Here is a 19,519-nt window from a genome sequence, read left to right as displayed (position 1 = left end):
GTACACGGTTGGTCGACCGGTCGCAATAATCCATTTTGGTTTCGCTAGTTTCTTCCACCACTCACAGTCGGTGGTCGATTTTTGGTCGAAGTTTTGTTTACGACGGCGCAGACGTTAAATGAGCAAAACACATCAACGACGAAGCACAAGAAAACAACAACAACAAATGCCCCGAAATCTTTTCTTGCCTGTGTGCGCCCGAAGGAATTAACGAAACCAAATTAAATAAAACGGCGAGACGATTGATGTTTCTGTGGGGTTCTTTTTTTTTTTTTATTCAGGTATAAGAGCGTCCCGGGGATGATGATGTGCGAATGAGGAACGACAAGAAAAGAAAAAAATCCGTCCAGACAAACAAGGGCAACAGACATCTACATCCACATGCACACGCAAAAAAAAGGGAAACACATGAAACCGTCTCAAAGCCTCGCGGCAGCATAATCCGTCGCACGCGGATCCGCGCGCCTTTCTAAGTGGGGTTTGCATATTTCGTCGAGCAAATGGCCTCGATCCCCATGGGGTGTTTGAGGTATGCGCCACCCGAGCCAGTATTGGGCAAGACATGGGAAAACAGTTCAGCTTTGTGTTGTTTGTTGCTGTGTGTGTGTGTTTTTATCTGGCGGAATCTTGCAGACGGTGTTCATCCGCAGAGACCCCGGGATTCGCGATCGACCGAGTCTCCCACCGAGCCGCGAGAGCTTTGCGATGCAATGGATCGATCCGGACCCGACCTGGGTCGGTTAGCGTTTGTGTTGTAGCATCCTTTTTCTCCACTCCACGGATCGTGGTCCGAGCGGCGGAGTTATAAGATTAAGTTGAAATGTGTTTTTTTAATTGCGAAAGGCGTAGGTTTTTTGAATTTGACGTTAAAGGCTTGTTAATTTTTTGTTTTTGAAAATTAAATTACCAATTATTGATGATTTATTGTACGACAGTTAGCTGCGAAATGAAACCGAAACGTGATCTCTAGTTGATTTGCAAGATGAATTTGTTCCGAAGAGGGGTTCCGCTTGTTTGATCGTTCGATCGTTAAGTTGGTGTGAACATTTTTTATGAGAGATTTTCAAAATGAAGCATTGATTGGGTGAATTATATGACGTTTGCGGCCGATGTGTTTTAAGAATATTAATATTTTACGGCGATCTTTTTGAAAATTGAATCTTTTCATTTTCTTCTCAAATTTGTTTTTTTTTTGTGATGCAATCTATGATCGGTAACAGAAAAACGTTTTAAATGTTCCTTTCCATCCCTTGTCCTTCCGGTGTGCCCCAAGGTAGCGTCTTAAGTCCTTTACTGTTTATCCTTTTCGTCAGCGATATCTGTTCCACTCTACCTGCGGATTGTTTTCTCATGTTCCCGGACAATCTCAAGATGTTCCTTCCCATGTATTACTCCTCTGATTGTTTGCTCCTCCAATGTCATCTTGACAGCATATTTAATTGGTGTTCAGTTAATGGTGTCTCGCTACCCGTACCCAAATGTAATGTTATTTCTTTACCCCGGTTTAATCATCGTATTGCTTCACTTGCATATGTAATTATGTCCCTCTCGCGAAAGTATCATCTGTCAAAGCCCTAGGAGTGTGACTGGATGAAAGGTTTTGCTTTGCATCACGACAAAGTAGTAAGCAATGCCTCCTGGACTTCTAGGTTTCCTCCGCCGCAATGGATTCGATTTTTCGGAACCTATATGTCTTAGGGCTCTGTACTGCGGTCTTTTTAGACCGATACTGGAGTTTTCAGGCATAGTGTGGTCGCCCTCCTCTTTCTCAGCCAGATTCTGGTTCGAAAGAGTGCAAAAAGCGTTCACACGCTTCGCATTTTAGAAATTCTTCGACAATGGTCACCAGCTACTTATCCTGAACGCAGTCCAGTTCCTGAAACTTGAATCGCTTGAACTGCGACGCACTCATGTCCTGGCCTCCTCCATTGCTTCCATCCTTCTTGATGAAGTTGATGTTCCCCTCTTACTTTCCTCTACTAACCTTTACGCACCGCACGCCGCACGCATTTTTACAGCAACGTTCCGCTATTAACATGCGTCCGTCTCTTCAATGGCTTTGCCATTCTATTGATCTATTGATTCTATTTTGATTCCTGCTTCGTTGTGTTCCGATGCCGTCTTCGGACGCATATTCCATCAATCTGAACCTCTTACTCTCCATCCCATATCGTTTTATGAACCTGTCTATTCGAAACCTTTTTGTTTTTCTCCGTCTCACGCAACTATTCCTGCCCCTAAGAGGCAGTTCATAATTTAGATTTAAGATTATTTTTTGTTAAACCAATGATGGACTAAATAAAGTTCACAATTACAAATTACAATTACAATACATTTTGCACAGACATTCCTGGTTGGACGCGGGTAAGGTTCGACTACTGCAGAAACTCTTTAGGCTTCTACTCCATTAAGCAATTCTTTCTACTATCGCACTTCTTCTAAGCAAAGCCAAAACACGACTTTTTGAAGGCGGCAACAATCAACTGTATGGCGACATATCCTGTTGCATACTTACGGATACCGTCCGCGAGCGATACGCTTCAGCCTAAATATTCAAAACATATTATTTTTCTTCCATTTTCCCTTTTGGGGCTTAAAAGAATGTCACGCTTACGCGCGAGAAGTTGTCTGGTTTAGTGGAGCGGTTTTTATCTTGCACAAGATTTTTGTCATTCTGTTTGCTTGTCTTTTCTGGCCGTTGCCGTCGGGTCCCCTTTGGGGGTTTTCGGGGGTTTCGGCACATTGAAAACAGGAAGTTGTGTCTCGCGCTTTAAATGCCTTCGCTTCCTGGTTTTGTTTTTTTCTTTCTTTGGTTGAATTTTTTGATCGTCGACGTTCCCTTTCACTGGAAGAGCGTGAACACGTGTTGCTTGGGCAATGGATGCAAAATATGTTAATGAAAAGTAAATAAAGCCTTTCCAACAGCTATCGATGGGAAAGGGTAGCGTGGAGATCACAGGAATGATCTGTTTCGTGCGTAAATTCAGCATGTTATATTGCAAAATGAAAATTTTGATTTGGCAATCTTTTTTTATATAGGATTGTATAATATTTTTAAAATATATTTTAGCAAGCAAGCAACTAAGGTCGCATTCCGACGAAATTTAACTAAATGGAAATCTACACGTAGTACTAAAAGGGATCAAAAAGGGACTGCAATGTTTGTTCTGGCTGTACGCACGCCTGGGGGAAGACGGGAAGTTACATATTATTGTGACACATGTCCAGACAAGCCTAGGGATGCACCTTGGCTATAGTTTTGCAAAATATCACACCAAAACTAATTACAGAGTGTAATAACTTTCAATGTTTGTTGTCTTCGGTATCTAGATGAATAAACTAGGGATTTTTTTTTCCCCTATGTACGCTTGTTTGTTTAAAAATGCCTTAAAAGTGTAATGTGTTGACCTTATTTGGCCGAAATCGTCTAGTGCAAAAGGTTAAACAAGACACCATAATGTCCATAAGAATACCATAATATAGGAAGACACATCATGTTTTCCAATATAGAGCCTCCAAGTTGATAAACCAAAATAATCAAATTGTAAGACAACGGTTCCAGATATTACGTCATAGCCTATATCTTCTCAAGACTAGTGAGAAACTCTTCCGTATAAATCTTTGAAGCAGTGCAGATAGCTTAAATTCATCCCTAAAGCATCAAATTGAAATGTCCTCTACTGAATTTTTGACATATCATCAGAAAGTTTGACGTAACATCTCTCACAGTTGATAGAAGTGACGAGTGTGTCTTATCAATTGAAAATTAGGAAGTGTTTTTAAGATACACTACTGACCGTTGAATTAGAGTTTTGATAAACCTCTTTCTAGGAAGCACAATCCCTAGAAGCAATGGACGTAAGCTTACAAAGGTTTTCGCTAACGCCTTAACCCCCATTACATCCGTTTGTTAATATTTTGGCTCCATATTTAAATTCCCAACGGTGACCCCTATCCCATGCTGCGCCCTGAAGCACAACAAACAACTTGAAGCTTTCCATTCCCGTGAGGGATACCCTAAAAGTTGTGTGCTTCCATTTAACTTTTGCGCAGCATATACGCACGCACCCACTGGACTATTTCGCGGACACGCGCGCACGGTTTACCAGCACTGTATGAGTCAGCATTTATGTGCGTGTGGTTGTGGTGGAACCTCCTCGATTTCCGTTCCTGCATGTAACGGGTCATATAGACCGCGTTTTTGTTTTTTGCGCACCGATCTCGTTGTCGGCTGCGTGTACGCATGACGTACGCGCGTTTTGCGCAAGCATACACTGAGAAGAACTGGGTGGCCTTTTAAAAGTCGTCTCCCTCTGGTTTCTGGTTCCTCCTCATCTGGTTGCTGCTGCTGTAGTGTACCAGTGTAGTGCGTTTTTCTCGACGCCGTGTGTCTTTTGGTGTGTTGCGGGGATGAATATTAGGATTTTTGAAGACTGATAAGTTTTTCGGTCGGTGTTGTTTTCAAAACTTCATCATTGATGTCATGAGCAAGCGGTAATTTGGGTTTTTTTTTTGCGTAAAACATGCCCTGTTTAGGACTTTTACTGTGAGTCGTACAAATGACTCAAATAGATTGGAATTTTAGTATGAAATTACACATCGTTTGAAAGATTATTTCACAAGTCTCAATGATGATTGCCCCTCCCGCACGAGTACACGCACTGCTCTACTCTACAAACTTTTCAACTCAACCTCGACCTCGATAGCAATGATCTTTTCTAGCCTCTTTGGCCGTTGGTCACCGCATTTCGCGAGCATGCTTCACCGGTGCGCGAAAACGAAATACGCAAAAACCCGAACCGTCCAACCTTACCTGGCCTTTCGAGGTCTCTCGCTCAATTGTCGGCGGGGAATGCTTGCTTAAAACGTGCGCATACACATACACAAACACAAACACACATACACAAATGTACCCAAATCAAATGGGCAGACGCTGGGCCAAACATAACCCCGGTGGGGCACATAAACATAAATAAAAACACTACCGAAGCATACCGGGTGAGGTAAAGAAGCAAGAGCCCGGCTGTGGTGAGTCAAAATAATACCGAGAAAAAAAAAGGTGTACGAACATAGGACCTTGTCCAGTTCCCGAATGGACAGGAGACAGGACCGGCTTACCACCACTCGATCTCTCCCACCACTCGCTTGCGCTACAAGGATTTTCTTACCCTTTTCTACCGTTTGAAGCGAAGAAACCTCTCCTCGACTACGAGACGCCACATTAGAGCGGTGGACGGAATTTTGAAATGATTTTTTTTTGCGCCACCTTTATCACCCCGGTACCCCCCCCCCCCCCCCCCCCCGCTCCCTGGCTGATTGAGCAAACGTATGAAATACACTTTTTAAAAGCTTTTCCTTCTTTCGGTCGATTGGCTTTTTACGCATTTGATGTTTTGTGTGTGTGCCGCCCAGCAGCAGACGCCTGGCGAGCGAGGCCGTTAGACAGACGGTGGATGAAAAATTCGCACAAACTTCCATTTCCAGCAGTGCTTGCGCCTGTGGATTCTGGTGTAGGAAAGGTAAGGTCTTTTGAAGCAGTTTTTCGGTTTGGTTTGGTTGGAAAGCCTGGGTGGGTGTGTGAAAGGGAGAGGAAGGAGTTTTAAAGCCTTTTTGGACGATGTTTCCGCTATTTGATGCTGCTGCTGGCGGAGCAGCAAAGCGCGCAGCGGCAGAAACAACCGAACCAAGCCACCTTGGTTCGGTTGTTTCGAACAACGTGAAAACAAAGCCAAAATCGCCAAAACTTCCCTTCTCACATATACCGATCGCTTGACGCGCACACTGTGCATGGTGGGGAAGAGGGTATGGCCGACGTTTGTTACGTACACGTGGAATTTTGTGTGCAACCGGTGCGTCGAGGTCTCTCGCGGTGACTTTTGCGGCTGGACGTCTTTTTCTTTTCGGCGAACCTCATTTTAAACCTCCTGTTTTGGTGGGCTTTTCTTGAGTGCGTCTGCCTGTGTTTGTGCGTTTGTAATGATGATGGGCATGTTGAGAGGTATTTGGTTGAGAGGGGGGGGGGGGGTGTGAACGGTCGGTAAGGAGTGTTCCGTCTGTCCGCGGTCTGAGGTCAAATTGTGCGTAACCGTCGCGCTGTCTGGTGCGTGTTGTATTTTCGGTAGCGGACAGCCGCTCATCAACACCCCAGGGTCGTCCAAGAGCCTGTGTTGATTGGTAGTGGCGAAATGATGGAGAAGGGCGGGGGGGGGGAGGTAGTTAGTGGTAAGGGTTTTATGCGTAACGTGTGTGTGTGTGTGTCGTTCGGTACGCCGGCCAAGGCAGGCGGCGCGAGCCAGACAAACTGCAGACAAACGAGGCTAAAGACAACACAAAAAAAAAAGTATCGCATCGAGGTCTTCGGCCTAGTTCTCACATTTTCAACGCAAGGAAATCGAACTTCCTTGCCGTTGGTGGGCTTGCTTGCTCTTCGTTCACGCTTTGTGGGACTTGGGGGGTGGTTTGGTGGTTTGCTGTGTGTGATTGTTAATTTAAACGGCTGTTTCCCTCTATTTGATCGCACCCAAAGACATCACATGAAATGGTTTTGTGGTAGTGGCGTTAATGGTGTAGTTTCGCTTTCGACAGTTTAATAATATAACTTTCGATTGTGTTTTTATTTTTTGTGAGACATTGGGATGTTTAGTATCTTATTTGTTGCAAGATTTTGTGGGAGAATATCCTCGGATGCAATTTATGAGTTTCTTGACTTAAATCCACCCGTAGGTTGAGAATGAAGTCCTAGATATTTTTAAGTTGAGTCCAGATGAGAACTGATAGCCAATCCGAAAACATTTGACTCATCAGGAACGCTATCATAAGGCCAATAAATCGTTTAAATAGACGACTAGTTAGATGATAGATGAAGGCGACCCGGTAGTATAGGCGACAGCAGTGTTGGTCTTCATGCGGCAGAACCTGGGTTCAAATCTCATCCGGGGACTGTCCCTCCGTATTGAGGACTGGACTATCCAACTAGGTGGTATCTACGAGTCAAGTAAAATAAATTCGATGGCCGGCGTTTCCTGACGATCGTTAAGCAAAGAAAAAGAGGAAGTATTTAATTTTTAAGGCTAGATTTTGTGGGAGTATTTCCTCGGGAAGTGATGGTCAGTAATTTATGAATTTCTTGACTTGAATCTACCCATTAGCTAGGGGACGAAGTCCCAAATATAGTTAAATGGAATCCAGATGAGAATTGACAGCCAATCTTGACATATTTGACAGATCAGGAACGCTCACATTGCGTCACTGAATCGCTCCTAGAGGACTATTTAAAACGTAGATTTCCTACAAACATGCTGCACAAGAACAAAACTAGAGGAGCCTCCATAAACCCTCATAACTTTAAAGGTAAACGTACTGTTTCCTACCATTATGTTTTAATTTCGCGGATGGAATTTCGTTCGCATGTTTACATCAACTTACGAAACAAAATACTAACCCTTTCGCGCAGAGTCAATGACCGACCGTATCTCCAGCAGCACTTACATATGTTTTTTTTTCTTCCAACCCAAGTAGCGCATACATAGTCGCTGAGCCTTCCAACAAAACAGGATACAATTCAGCAAACAAAACACTTTTGTGCAAATCTAATTTTCTCCCCGTACGCAATGATGCAATGAAAATGGGGAGAGGGAACACGGAAATATCGTGGATCCCCTGGATTATTCTCCCTCTACAAGCATGTTATAATAAACGTAATGGCGCGTGTGCTTTGGAAAACGAAAAAAAAAACGCTAGAAACAGGATACCGGAAGTTGCTTGCCTACTGTACAGAGTGGAACCCAAGGGACAAGCCTTTCACTGAGGTGACACGGGAACCCTTCGACGTTGGTCGATTAATTAGAATAATTATCGGCTTTGAATCAACCGACATCAAACGTCTGCTAACGAGCAATATTTGCCTGCAGGATTGATGATGATGGTGTCCTGTGTTGTTTTTTTTTACTGGACATATGTAAAGTAGTGTGCGGTGCCAATGATCACGAGGTCGTCCCTCATAGTTTGTTCTGTGTCCGTGGAGGAAAAAGGGGCACGTGTCTGGAAAAATACAAAAAAAAAAGCTCCGGACATTCGTTGAAGGCACCTCAAAAAAAAAAAAAAAGGTTCAACCCTTCACATCTTAGTGATATTTTTAGCTCTCTCTCTATCTCTCTATCTATCTCTCTCTCTCTCTCTCTCTCTCTCTCTCTCTCTCTCTCTCTCTCTCTGTGTCTTATTGTACTGCTCGATATAGTGTAACGATGGTTCTACGCGTTTGGATAGCTTCTAAATAATAATTAAAGCTTCCAGCGATAGGGTTGCCGGCATGATGATTGCCGCCGTGCAAATGTAGCGAAAGAACATTTGCTCTCCCTGCCATTCCCGGTGTATTATTGCTGTTGTTATTGAAAATTATTCTAATTAGCCGACGTCCGTCTCTGCTATGCCCGTGCTTCCCGGCGCTGCAGTTTCGTCCCCTTTGTGCAGCGAAAACACGTTTAAGGGTTTCCCTTCTAGCGCGGTAAGAGCATTTGTCCCGATTTGTGTGGTTGACATGTTGATAAGACGTTGAAAGTTGAACGACAATAAGTTACCTTTCGCCACCGCGTTTTGCTCTACCCGTATCAGTTCCCTCTCCAAGGTTTATGGGCGAGAATCGCCATTGGATCCCACCTCGAGGACGAACGATCGATCCTTGCTTTTCGGCGGACGAACGGTGGTTGTCTGGTTAGTGCTCTTGGAAGGAACTGAATCGACTTTACGATCCTTTAATGGGTGCTTGAATTGTTGCCGCTATAAAATGTGAAACACACTCTTACCACATTGGGAGTGAAAGCGGCGTAGTAGACACAGTAGCAGAATGGAAACGTAAACTTGTGGTCAAACTCTGTGGTTTGTGTCGGTCCTGTTCAGCGCAAGGGTTTTTAGGGGGGGGAGTAATCTTTCTGTATGTATGTGCCATAAAAGCGTGGACAATTGCTTCATAAGCTTCGTTTGCTGGTGGAGAAATTTTGGGGACTTTTTCCCCCAGGTTTGCCCCGCAGCTCGGCAGAACCGTTTTCATTCGGCATTGCTTCAAGTGCTCCGGTGAGGGTTTGCGTGATGTGATTTGTCCCAAGCATTAAAGGACTAGATTTATGAACTAATTGCGAGGTTTTCCGTTTTTATTTTTACTGCTAGGCACTGGGACACGATAACACCAGCACACTCGCGTTATCGGGTGGTGTGTTGTGTAGTATAAAAGCTAAAAGGTGCTTGTGGTGTTGATATGCACGTGAACCTGCTGTGGTAACTGCTATTCTGCAAAAGGCTACAATTTTAACGTGATTTAGCCGCAAGATTGGCCGCCGATGAAGGAATGAAGTTGTTTGGAGGGCAGGGGTTTTTCTTTTACGAGGGATCAGTAGAAAGAGAGTGAGCTTTGAGCAATAAAATTGTTGTAACTATAATTTATAAATAAAATTGGCTGCTAACCTATTTTTCAACACAGTCGTATATCTGGGAGTAAGCATTTGAATTTGAATGTGAATTTATTAATGTAAAGGAGTTTTATTACTGGAGAGGTCTTCACCAGCGACGCAAGGGCAAAAATGTTTGCCTGAACCCGAGCATTGAATCCCTAGTTTGGTGAGTGTAAATCTATCATATCAGGACTGTGGAACACGCTGTTCTCCAGCTCCAGCTTTTGGAATTCTAGAATTGTTGTTGTTTTAAAACTACAATCAAGAATCGTTCTTGTTGATAGTACATCCATACAGAGGACCCTATTGGCAGTGACCACTTGCCGATAGAATTTTTCTACGTCAAGGGAGGTTGTCCAGCCTTATGAAATTCCCGTTAAATGTGACTTAACGAGGAACATCGACTGGACGAGATACGGCGAATTAGTAGCCGCTATCTCCATCTTGGAAGATTTATCTCCAGTATCTACTCCTGTACGTAAAACTTGTTTCAACTACCTTAAACGCGTAGATACGTCAATAACCTAGACCCTTCCACTTCAATTATTTCACTTTGGAGAAAGGCTAGAAGGATGCGAAACAGCAGCAACATCAATAAGAGCGAAAGCTTTTCTGGCGAGTAGCCGATTTCGTTCCTGCGCAGAACTTTAATCAAAATGCGCCTGGCAGTGACCCTATCATGGACTCATCGTTCACTATTTTTGAGCTATCGCTTGCTCTCCTTTCGAACAAAAATTCTTCCCCAGGCCTGTATCAGATTAGCTGCAAATTGCTGCAAAATCTTTCCGTCATGGGTAAGAAGCGTCTGTTAAGAATCTTCAACAATATGTTGGAGTTCAACAGCTTCCTGCAAGAATGGAGGGAAGTTAAAGTTTCCACTATTTTGAAGCCTGGCAAGCCGCTATCAAGACACGATTCATATCGGCCAATATCGTTACTTTCGTGTCTGAGGTAACTGCTTGAAAGGATGATTCTTTTACGGTTAGAAGAATGGTTAGAAAACCGACATCCTTCTCTGAAATACTCAGTCCGGTTCTCGTAAAGCCAGGAGTACTAATGACTGCTCAGAGCTTGCCCGTGCACGCAAGCAGAACATTGGGTCTATCTTCCAGGGTACACAGGGGGCATTTGACTCAGTTTCACCGTACAAAGACCAAAGTTGAATAACCTCTTATTCATTGTTTTGTCGGTAAAAGTCCACCTTCCATGGACTAGCACAAAGGTCCTGCTTGAGCCCCCTGTCGTCATATAACTTTTATGTAAGTGAGATAGATTCCTGTCTAGAGCCAAACTGCAGTCTTATACAATCGGTAGATGACGGCGTCATATCTTTTGCTAGCAGAGACACCGACGAAATACATCCATACAGAGCAATCTAAAACATTTTTTCTCCAACGCTCGAAGGGTTCGATAGATTGTTACAATTTGCGAGGTTTGTTCAATTCCATTTAACTGCGACGCTTACGCACCTGTGAAGAATTGAAATATGGATTATTGGATTAGTTTTCGACTGCAAACGATAGCAAACGGCGTGCGGGAAAACGGGTATTAAATCTAGAAGTTGTTTCTTTTTTTTTATTCTTCGCTAAACAACACTACGGATTGTTGTGGCAGTGGAAAGAATTTGCTGTCTGTGGGATGTCTCTGTAACACGCTTGAGACAACAAGGAGTACCTTGTTTTTGTAGCACGCGCTGTGTGCCAAAAAGTATGATCAAAACAATTGTACTCCTCTCGAGTATCGCGTGGTAACAAATGGTAGTTTGGAAACGATAGTGTGATGGGTAAAACAGAGTGAGCCAATAACACTTGTGCGGTACACCGACAGCGCAACATTGTTCATCCGTTTGCCTCATAAAATGTCCTTTTCGCCAGCAGAAAAGTGGAACACATAGGACCACCATCACCGAAACAAAACCAAAACTTCACCATGAAGTTTGTCATGTGCTTCGGCAACACATTTCGATTCGCTGTAGCGGTTTGTTTGGTTGCTTGTTTTGTTCTTGCGAAAGTTGCACTTCTTTAATGTGCTTTTGTTTGCGAGCGTTTAGAGGTGCATTGCTTGAATTGAATTCCGACCACCACAAAACTTATGTTTGTAGAGCAACGGAAAAATTCAGATTAAAAAAAAAAAGAAGTGCCAGAAACAGAAACAATTAGGAGCGTTGAAATTGAGCTAAAGAAACGATAAAAAGCAATTAAAAACCGGTAAAAAGCACTATCATAAAGACGGCAAAGAGGCCTCATCAGGTTGAAGAAATTCGAGTCGATGTTAAATAAAAAAAGCACACAAACACACACACACACACACACACACACACACACGCATGCACGCACCATTCCCCTGGGTCAATTAAATTAAAACAATAAGTTTGTGTAATACATTGGGGGGCCTCTCCACCCAGCAGAACACTTGGGTGAAAGAAGTAGAGCATATTGTCGATCGAGAGTGGGGATATTAAAACGGTATGTTTATTTATCATCTGCTAAAATGGCGAACCATTTACGATGCAATCGATACACACACGCTCGCTCGCTGCGGTGTGTAGTTTGATCGCGATCGCTCACCCACCACCTTGTCGGACGATGCAACCGACCCCGAACAGCACAGAAAAAAAAAGATCCCAATGGGGTGGTGTGACCCACTTGCACTTGCACTCTTGGGGTGTTGTTGTGCGTACGTGTGTGTGTGTGTGTTCTTCTCCATTTGCTGTGCGTGCATGCAATGATACAGCGAGCCCCTGAGAGTAATGTCACACTTCACCACCGTTGAATTACTTTTTAATTGGCGATCGGTATCCTCTTCAACAACCTTCCTGCCGAAGCAGATTTATTGGATGCGCGTTTCGCCGGTTCGTTGCGATCGCTGGGACGGACGGAGGAAACTCCGTGTAGCGCTCACCGACCGGTGCCGGTGTCCTGCGATGCGTAACTTACGTTGTACGGCAATAGTGTGCACCAGAACGCGCACGGGTGGAATTTGTTTCGGTTATTTTTGCCGTAAGATAGTGCATTGAGGTAAAAGAAGGAAAACACCAAATGAAACACGCGTCCATACCCCACCACGAACGTCCGGTCCATGCTGTGTGAGGCTAAAGTCATGCTCCTGAACGATCCGGAGCGAATGGATTTATTATGATTGCATTAGTTTTGGTCTGGTGAAGTCGTGAAAGAGGACCGGCCCCCACAAATGATTGCCGTGATCATGGACCCCGGGCCTCTTGCTAATGAAACGTTATTTTCCGATTAAGCTATCAACAAACACACTGCGCTCCTTCGCCGGCGGGCTTCTGGCATGGTAGTGTATGGAGTAGGGAGATAATAATTATCATTTATTTAGCTACTTTACGATTGCTTTATGAGGTGGAATTAGGTGTTGAGGGAGGCTATCGATACGCCAGGTCTGTGTGCCGTGTTTGATTGCATTTAACCTGAAAATCAAAGCCGGCCATTGGTGACGACCGGTGATCATTGCAGTGAGTTGTATTTTTCATTATAAATTATCAAAAAATGTTAAACTGCCTTTCATTTGTAAAATGGTGCTAATGAGTCTTGTAGAAATTGGGTTGGATATTTTTAAGTCGCGTTCAAAGTAAAGTTGTGGTGCAATAAATTTACACTGTTTGACAAGCGAAGTTGTCCTACCCGCGTCACTCACTATGCCGGAGGGAAAATGAATATGCCCCAAGCAAGCAAGCGTTAGAAACTGCGTGCCTTTACGTTTTAAATTTTTGTCTGTAAACCTTTGCCAACAGCTTTTCTAATGTGTAATCTTCTCTTCCCTTACAGAACGATAAAAACGTCTGCGAAGGATAGATCGTCCGGTACTGGCGGCATTCCCACCAACACCATCGGCATCCAGTACCGCTCAAACAGTTCTCATGGGCCACCGTGGCGGAAAATTGCCGCCGCGATGTCCACACTTACCAACAACGCCAATAACAACAACAACAATAACATCACCATCAACAACAACAACAACAGCAGCAGCAACAGCGCCAGTATCCAGCAACAGCAGCATCAGTTTTCGCCTCAAGGGGCAACTCCACCGCCACCCTATACGGCAACGAGCAATAGCTTCAACAGCAACTTCCACGCATCCGACTGTATCAACATTATCAACAACAACCTCAGCAGCAGCAGCACCGCCAGCCAAAGCCATCCAACGGCCACGACCACGTCGACGACGGCTAGCAGCAGTAGTAGCGGTGGCGTCGTCAGCGGGATACTCGGCGTGCAGGAATTTAGCGCCAAGCTGTTCCTACCGTTTTCCCGCTCGAAGATGATGCACTCGACATCGAACAACAACCCCCCGACCGATCCATCAGCCCCGATGGACGGTACAATGGCAGGGGCCGGCCCCTCTAGCAAGGGTGCAGCAGCGGGCAGTGCTTTCGCCGGTGCGTCCAGCGGCAGCTCTGGTACGGGGCGTAGCACCGGCTCGACGCTGGTCATACCGGAAGCGTTGAACGTGGTGCTGCACGGTTACCAGCGCAAGCTGAAGACGAACAAGAAGAAATACTTTGTCGTGTACGGCGATCGGCCGGGCAAGCCGGCCCGGCTCGAGTACTTCGACAGCGAGAAGAAGTTCAAGCAGTCGTTCATGAAGGGTGGCGGCTGCGAGGGCCCGTCGGCGAAGCGCAGCATCTCGCTGCGGTCCTGCTTTAACATCAACAAGCGGCACGACCTCAAGAAACACATCATCGCACTGTACACCAAGGACGATTGTTTCTGCATTGTGTTCGAAAGTGAGGCGGAGCTGTCACGGTGGCTGCGGATACTGTTGCTGCTGCAGCGAGGCGAAGAATCGGAAGGCGATCCGCCGAAGCCGACATTTGGTAAGTGGATTCGGAGGTGATGATGCAGGTTGTACATAAAGCTTTTGTGGACATGATAATGGACGATCGTAGATGTTTGAAGGGGAATGTTTCATATTGACAAGAATTCTTAAAAGTCTCAGCCACTTTTAGGCAAGTTGGCCCAACGTTGGAGTGTCTTTCAATTAGTAAAGATCAGGATTTTGAACTCTGCCTTAGATTTTCCACGATCTTTATATTGGTGATCGTTGGAAGAATTCTCTTAAAGTGCAACTAGAGCCTTATTTTGTGAGCTCTTGCTGCTAAAGTTTATAGAAAACGTCTTTAACAGATGTGTTGTGTTTGTACACCTTCATCAGCGCCAACACTGTCGATTGCAAATCGAGCAAACCTTGCTTGAAAGTGTTCTAAAACCTTCACCGAGTAGCTTCAGATCCCCATCCTATAAGAAGCTTTCTTTTTGCGTCAATAAAACCACGCAACAGCCGTGTATGTACACCGAGAGGGACGCCTAGCCTATGCCAAGCGTTTGCGAAACGCGGCGCAAAGCATAGACGTTCTTAGCCTGACCTGTTGTTGTGTGTTTCGGTACCCTGTTTTTCGCTGCATGTCCGCACCACTGCTCTCCGCCGTGGCTTTCGCAGATGGTCGTTCAATGACGTAAACGGATTAAGCTCATGTTGGTAAACAGTGTCTCGAATGATGGAAAACTGGTGGCTCAGAGGGGGGTGAGAGTTAGGGATTTAATGCATCCACATCCACCCGTTTCAGCATCGCAAACACACACATAGAAAGTGTTTCCCACAGTTTGAACACGGATGAACAACACGTGGAACATTTGGAAGAGCATTTGGAGGGCGAGAAGGATTGCGTTTTTGCCTGGCGAAGTTTGCATTTCTGCGAAGGAGCTAGCAACGTGCGCGTATACACATACGCACTAGGGGATGAAATTGGTTATTTATTCGCCCCAAAATTCGCACGCCGTTCGCGGATTCTGTCCGCTTTTGTGGTTTTGGATGGTTGGCGTATGGTTGGAGCCTTTTTTTTTTGCTTTGTTTTCTAGATGTGTTTGCGTACTTTTACTCCATTTAACGCGCAACAAACGGAAGGAAACAAACCGAGCGTACTTCGAAGAGGCCGGCTTTTCCAGTGGAATGCTTGAGGGGGTTTTTTCTTCTTTTTTTTTTGGGTTAGAGTAACATGTTTTTCTCCCTGCTCCCTGCAGGACGTAAAACAAAACAGAAAACAAATTCTAAAACTGAAACAAGAAGTTTTTACTTTTTCCATTGCATATATGGTAATGTTGGTGAGGTGCCACCTGCGTTATTATGCGTTGTGTCGTGTGTGATCTGTGCCTTCTTCATGTTTTGGCTTTTTATTTAGTTTTCGAGAGAGAGAAGGAGGTTTTTGCTGGTATACGAGGTCATAAATTTGAGTTAACCTCACAGTGTTTGCCTCATTGCAGTGGAACGTGTTGAAGTCCGGAACTAATGGTCCGTTTGGGATGCATTTATAATTCATATGTACGTTTGACATGTGTAGGAAAAGCCCTGAAAAACTCACGCATGGAGCATGGTGAGCCGGTTTGATGGATATTTCTAACGTTTAGTCCTCACTGCAGCGATGATGATGATTTGTCATCCCGCAAAGATGACCTTACATTCGTTCATTAATAGAAGATCAACGATGTGATGATCGTGCGTAAATACGGCCTCGTGGTTTTGGAAAATTATTTAAATTTAAAAGCTTACTTTTTTATAAAACTGATGAACACAAAGGCAATCGATTAATATAATTGTTTTTTAAACATCCAAAAATTAAAAGCTATAAAAGACACTAAACTGATCCGCAGAATAACAAACCGAAACGCGAGAGATCACAGAAACTAAGCAATTTCCATCTATAAAGCAAAGTCACGTCTCGCACTGCCGTTAGAAGAAGTTTTTCATGGGTGTCCTATAGTTGATTTTTATTCACTTTTTGGTGTATAAAAAATCAGTCACTGCTTTTTTTGGGTCCAAGGGAGAGGGAGAGAAGTTCGCTTTCCCATTTTTCCTCTTATCCAACCAGAAGCCAGTTGACATTTTCCGATGAGGAAGATAAACCGTTCGTGTATACTTCCAGGGGGCTTCATTTTATCGGAATGGCATTCACTGGAGTTTTTTCCTTCTTTCTCTTTGGGTCCTCCTGAGATGCATTGAAGTTCCTCGGTTGTGTTTGGTCCTTTCTTTTGAAGCAGCATTTTCTTTTTCTTGCACACACACAGGTCGGTGGCGGTAGGTTTTGTGGGGTTAGAGTTTGTTTGTGAATGCAAGACGGCAAAAGAGGTGGTCGGGGATTTTTTTTTTCTTACCTTCTTAGCATGCGACGCCTTGCCTCTAAGAGCGGACTTTGGTGAAACGCATTGCGCGAATTCTGCGACGTTTCGTGTTCGTGACTTTCATGCACAACAAACATGAGCATAGGGCAACAAGAATTTTGGTGGTTGGAGGATGGTCGGGGGTGGGGGGATGTCGGAGAACATATATTTAAAACGGAAAGATTAGGCTGCGAGAGAGAGGATCGAATTCAGATTCAGCTTTCGAAGCTCGAATGCGCCACAAATTCTAACCTGGGACTCTGTGTATGGGTTTGTGTGTGTGTGTGTGTGTGTGTGTGTGTGTGTGTGTGTGTGTGTGTGTGTGTGTGTGTGTGTGTGTGTGTGTGTGTGTGTGATAGTGATGCAGGATGTTTAACAACAGGAGCTTCCGGCGTTTTCGGTCGGCTTTTTGTTGTTGTTGTTCCTCTAATTCACTTTTTAGCGTCCCATCCGGTGTGCCTATCAAAAAAGTCCTTTCCTGGCCAAAGTCCTTCGAGAGGAAGTCATCTTCGAGAGCGGTACAATGCCTCTCGGTACGTGTACGACCAGAAGAAGCAGAAGGTTTCGAGAACCACGTGCCACCGCCGTGTTTGCACGTGTGCGATGAATTTTCGAACTGAAGCATATTCACAACGTTCGACTGGGTTTTGCAACACGATAGAGGATTGTTTTTTGTTTTCATCCTTCGTAGAGCGATTGCTGGAGGAATGGTGGAAGTCGTTGGGTGTTGGAATGGCGACGTTTCTCCCCCTCCCTGCTTTAGACTCAATCAATTATGCGTCCCATGGCGCATGGCCGTGCTTTCTGTGTGTGTTCCTGTGTTTTTCGGTGTACCCCGGAATAGGGAGAATTTGGATGTGTTTTCCAGGCGCTTTTTGTTGTTGTTTCGCTTCGACTCCACCGGTCAAACAAATGTTTGTGCCTGGCAGTGGGAACGAAATAGTTTAGAAAGTTGTGGAATGTTTTGCTGTTTTGGGAAAAAACACATTTTATGGAAGAAACAAAAAACATGAAACTACGACTGCATTCTTTCAAGCATATAGTACATCAAACGTCATTAGTATCATACCAAACCACCATTATTTATTATGCTTCGAGAGAATGAAAGAACGATGAAGTGCGTTTGGGGAACAAAAATGGTAGCTGCAATGATGCTTCTGCTCATTTAATTTCAACCAAAGCGGAACGAGTTTATTGGATTGTGGCATTGTAGTTTTATCTGTTTTTCTGGCTCTACTGACTCCCGGACGCACGACGGTCGGTGTGCGACACGATATGTCATTAATGATGGTACGGATTCCCGTGAATTGTCCTGCCCACGATGACGCAAACACGCGGGGAACGTCTGCTGAGAATTTCGAATCCCGCCTGGCTTGGTTGGAGGATTTCTTTCTTTTTTGCTTTGCCTGGTTATATTTGGATCTCAGTGTGTCCAGCGATGGGGTAACATTTATTTGCGTATCAAACATTTATCCTGGCAGCATGGAGGACTGGACAGTGTGCGGTGTGGTGGTTTATTGAAATGTCTTCGCTGGACGTAGTATTGTTTTGCATAAATATGCGCTAAACGGTCATCTGCGTGCGCAGCGAAGGGCATGTACGTGTGAGTTATAGGGGGGGGGGGGGGGGTGTATCCTGACGTTTGGTGCGTCTGTTTTTTTGTGTTTATCGTAGTACTCTTTTGGTGCAATTTAAAATGAACATAGTTTGGAGCAGGAAGTATGCGAAGGATATGTGGAGAGATTCCTGTCAAGAAACACCGATAAAATGCCTTCACTTGATGACGAACGGAACGTCTGAGACTTAGGTTGACTTAATTGCAGGATAAAGAATCGTTTGAGCCCAGCAAATCTTACCTTATTCAGAGCACAGATATAACATAACTTTATCATTTTCGAATTGCGTGTACAGTGTTGGACAAAACATGTGCAACCAATCAATCCCAATCATGAAACCCTGCGTTGAAGGTTCATAATAAGTCAATTGTGATCACTTTGCTGATTCACGATCTCTCACAGCTTCTCTATAGGGTTCAGATCCGGAGAATTGGCCGCCAGCCAATTCATCACCATGATTTCATTATCCTTAAACCACTGTTTGATCACTTTGGCGTTGTGGTTGGGACCGTTGGGGGTGTGCTGGGGACGGCAAATTCCGTCGCTTCAAAAAATGTTAAACTTCCACTCATCGCTGAACAGAACCGTCCGCCATTTCTGCACATCCCAGTCAATATGAGATTGAACAAACAGAAGTATTTTATTCCCGTTCCTAATTGAAATCAGAGGTTTCTTCGCAGGGCGTCCTGAGAACAATTCGTCTTCAACCGGCACGTCGTCTGATTGTCCGGTTCGAAACAGAAAACTGCATATCCATTAGCACCTTAAACGAAGATTTGAAAGGATCCTTTTTAAAGCTTCGTACGATCATAGTGTCTTCTCTCGGCGATTATTCGATTATTTTCTTTCCTAATTTCCCTCCAAGGCTGACAAGTGTCATTTTGGTGTCTAGTAACAAAAATATAAAGAAAGCGTCAGTACTGATCTTCGTCAATAAACATCTAGACTGCTGAACCGTCAACTGCAGTTTATGTCTCGTTTTCGATTTCTAAAAATTTAAATTTGCTAATCCTTTTGATGATTGCTCTATTTGAGTTGCACATGTTTTGTCAAATACTGTAAATATTTGAAAATCCTCCCAGTTCTGTCGACATTGTAGAGAAGATTTTTTTTAGTGATGTTCCTTTCGAGAGTTAGTAAACGGGATAGACACTTTATGAGCCGTGCTCTTTGGACGGAAATAGTTCTATTTAATCGCACTCATCCGTCGAACATTCGAGCTAAGGAAGGTTCTTCCGTTTGCCGTACAAACAAATGTTTTGAATGTAATTGAGCACTTTTGCAA

General features: G+C 44.3%; 2 protein-coding genes across 3 annotated transcripts in view; one reads left to right on the top strand and one right to left on the bottom strand.

The window, feature by feature from the left end:
- LOC126565418 (proteasome subunit beta type-2) overlaps positions 1-19,519 on the bottom strand; it is a 549,154-nt gene that overhangs the window by 20,914 nt on the left and 508,721 nt on the right. The window lies entirely within an intron of this gene.
- LOC126560416 (mucin-19) overlaps positions 1-19,519 on the top strand; it is a 183,722-nt gene that overhangs the window by 22,754 nt on the left and 141,449 nt on the right. Inside the window, exon 2 of the mRNA XM_050216375.1 lies at positions 13,480-14,280. Within this exon, the coding sequence (XP_050072332.1) occupies positions 13,480-14,280 (801 nt within the window). The remainder of the gene's footprint in view (positions 1-13,479; positions 14,281-19,519) is intronic.

The sequence above is a fragment of the Anopheles maculipalpis genome, chromosome 3RL (assembly GCF_943734695.1).
Source record: "Anopheles maculipalpis chromosome 3RL, idAnoMacuDA_375_x, whole genome shotgun sequence".
NCBI lineage: Eukaryota > Metazoa > Arthropoda > Insecta > Diptera > Culicidae > Anopheles > Anopheles maculipalpis.
This window is presented reverse-complemented; position numbering and strand designations above follow the sequence as displayed.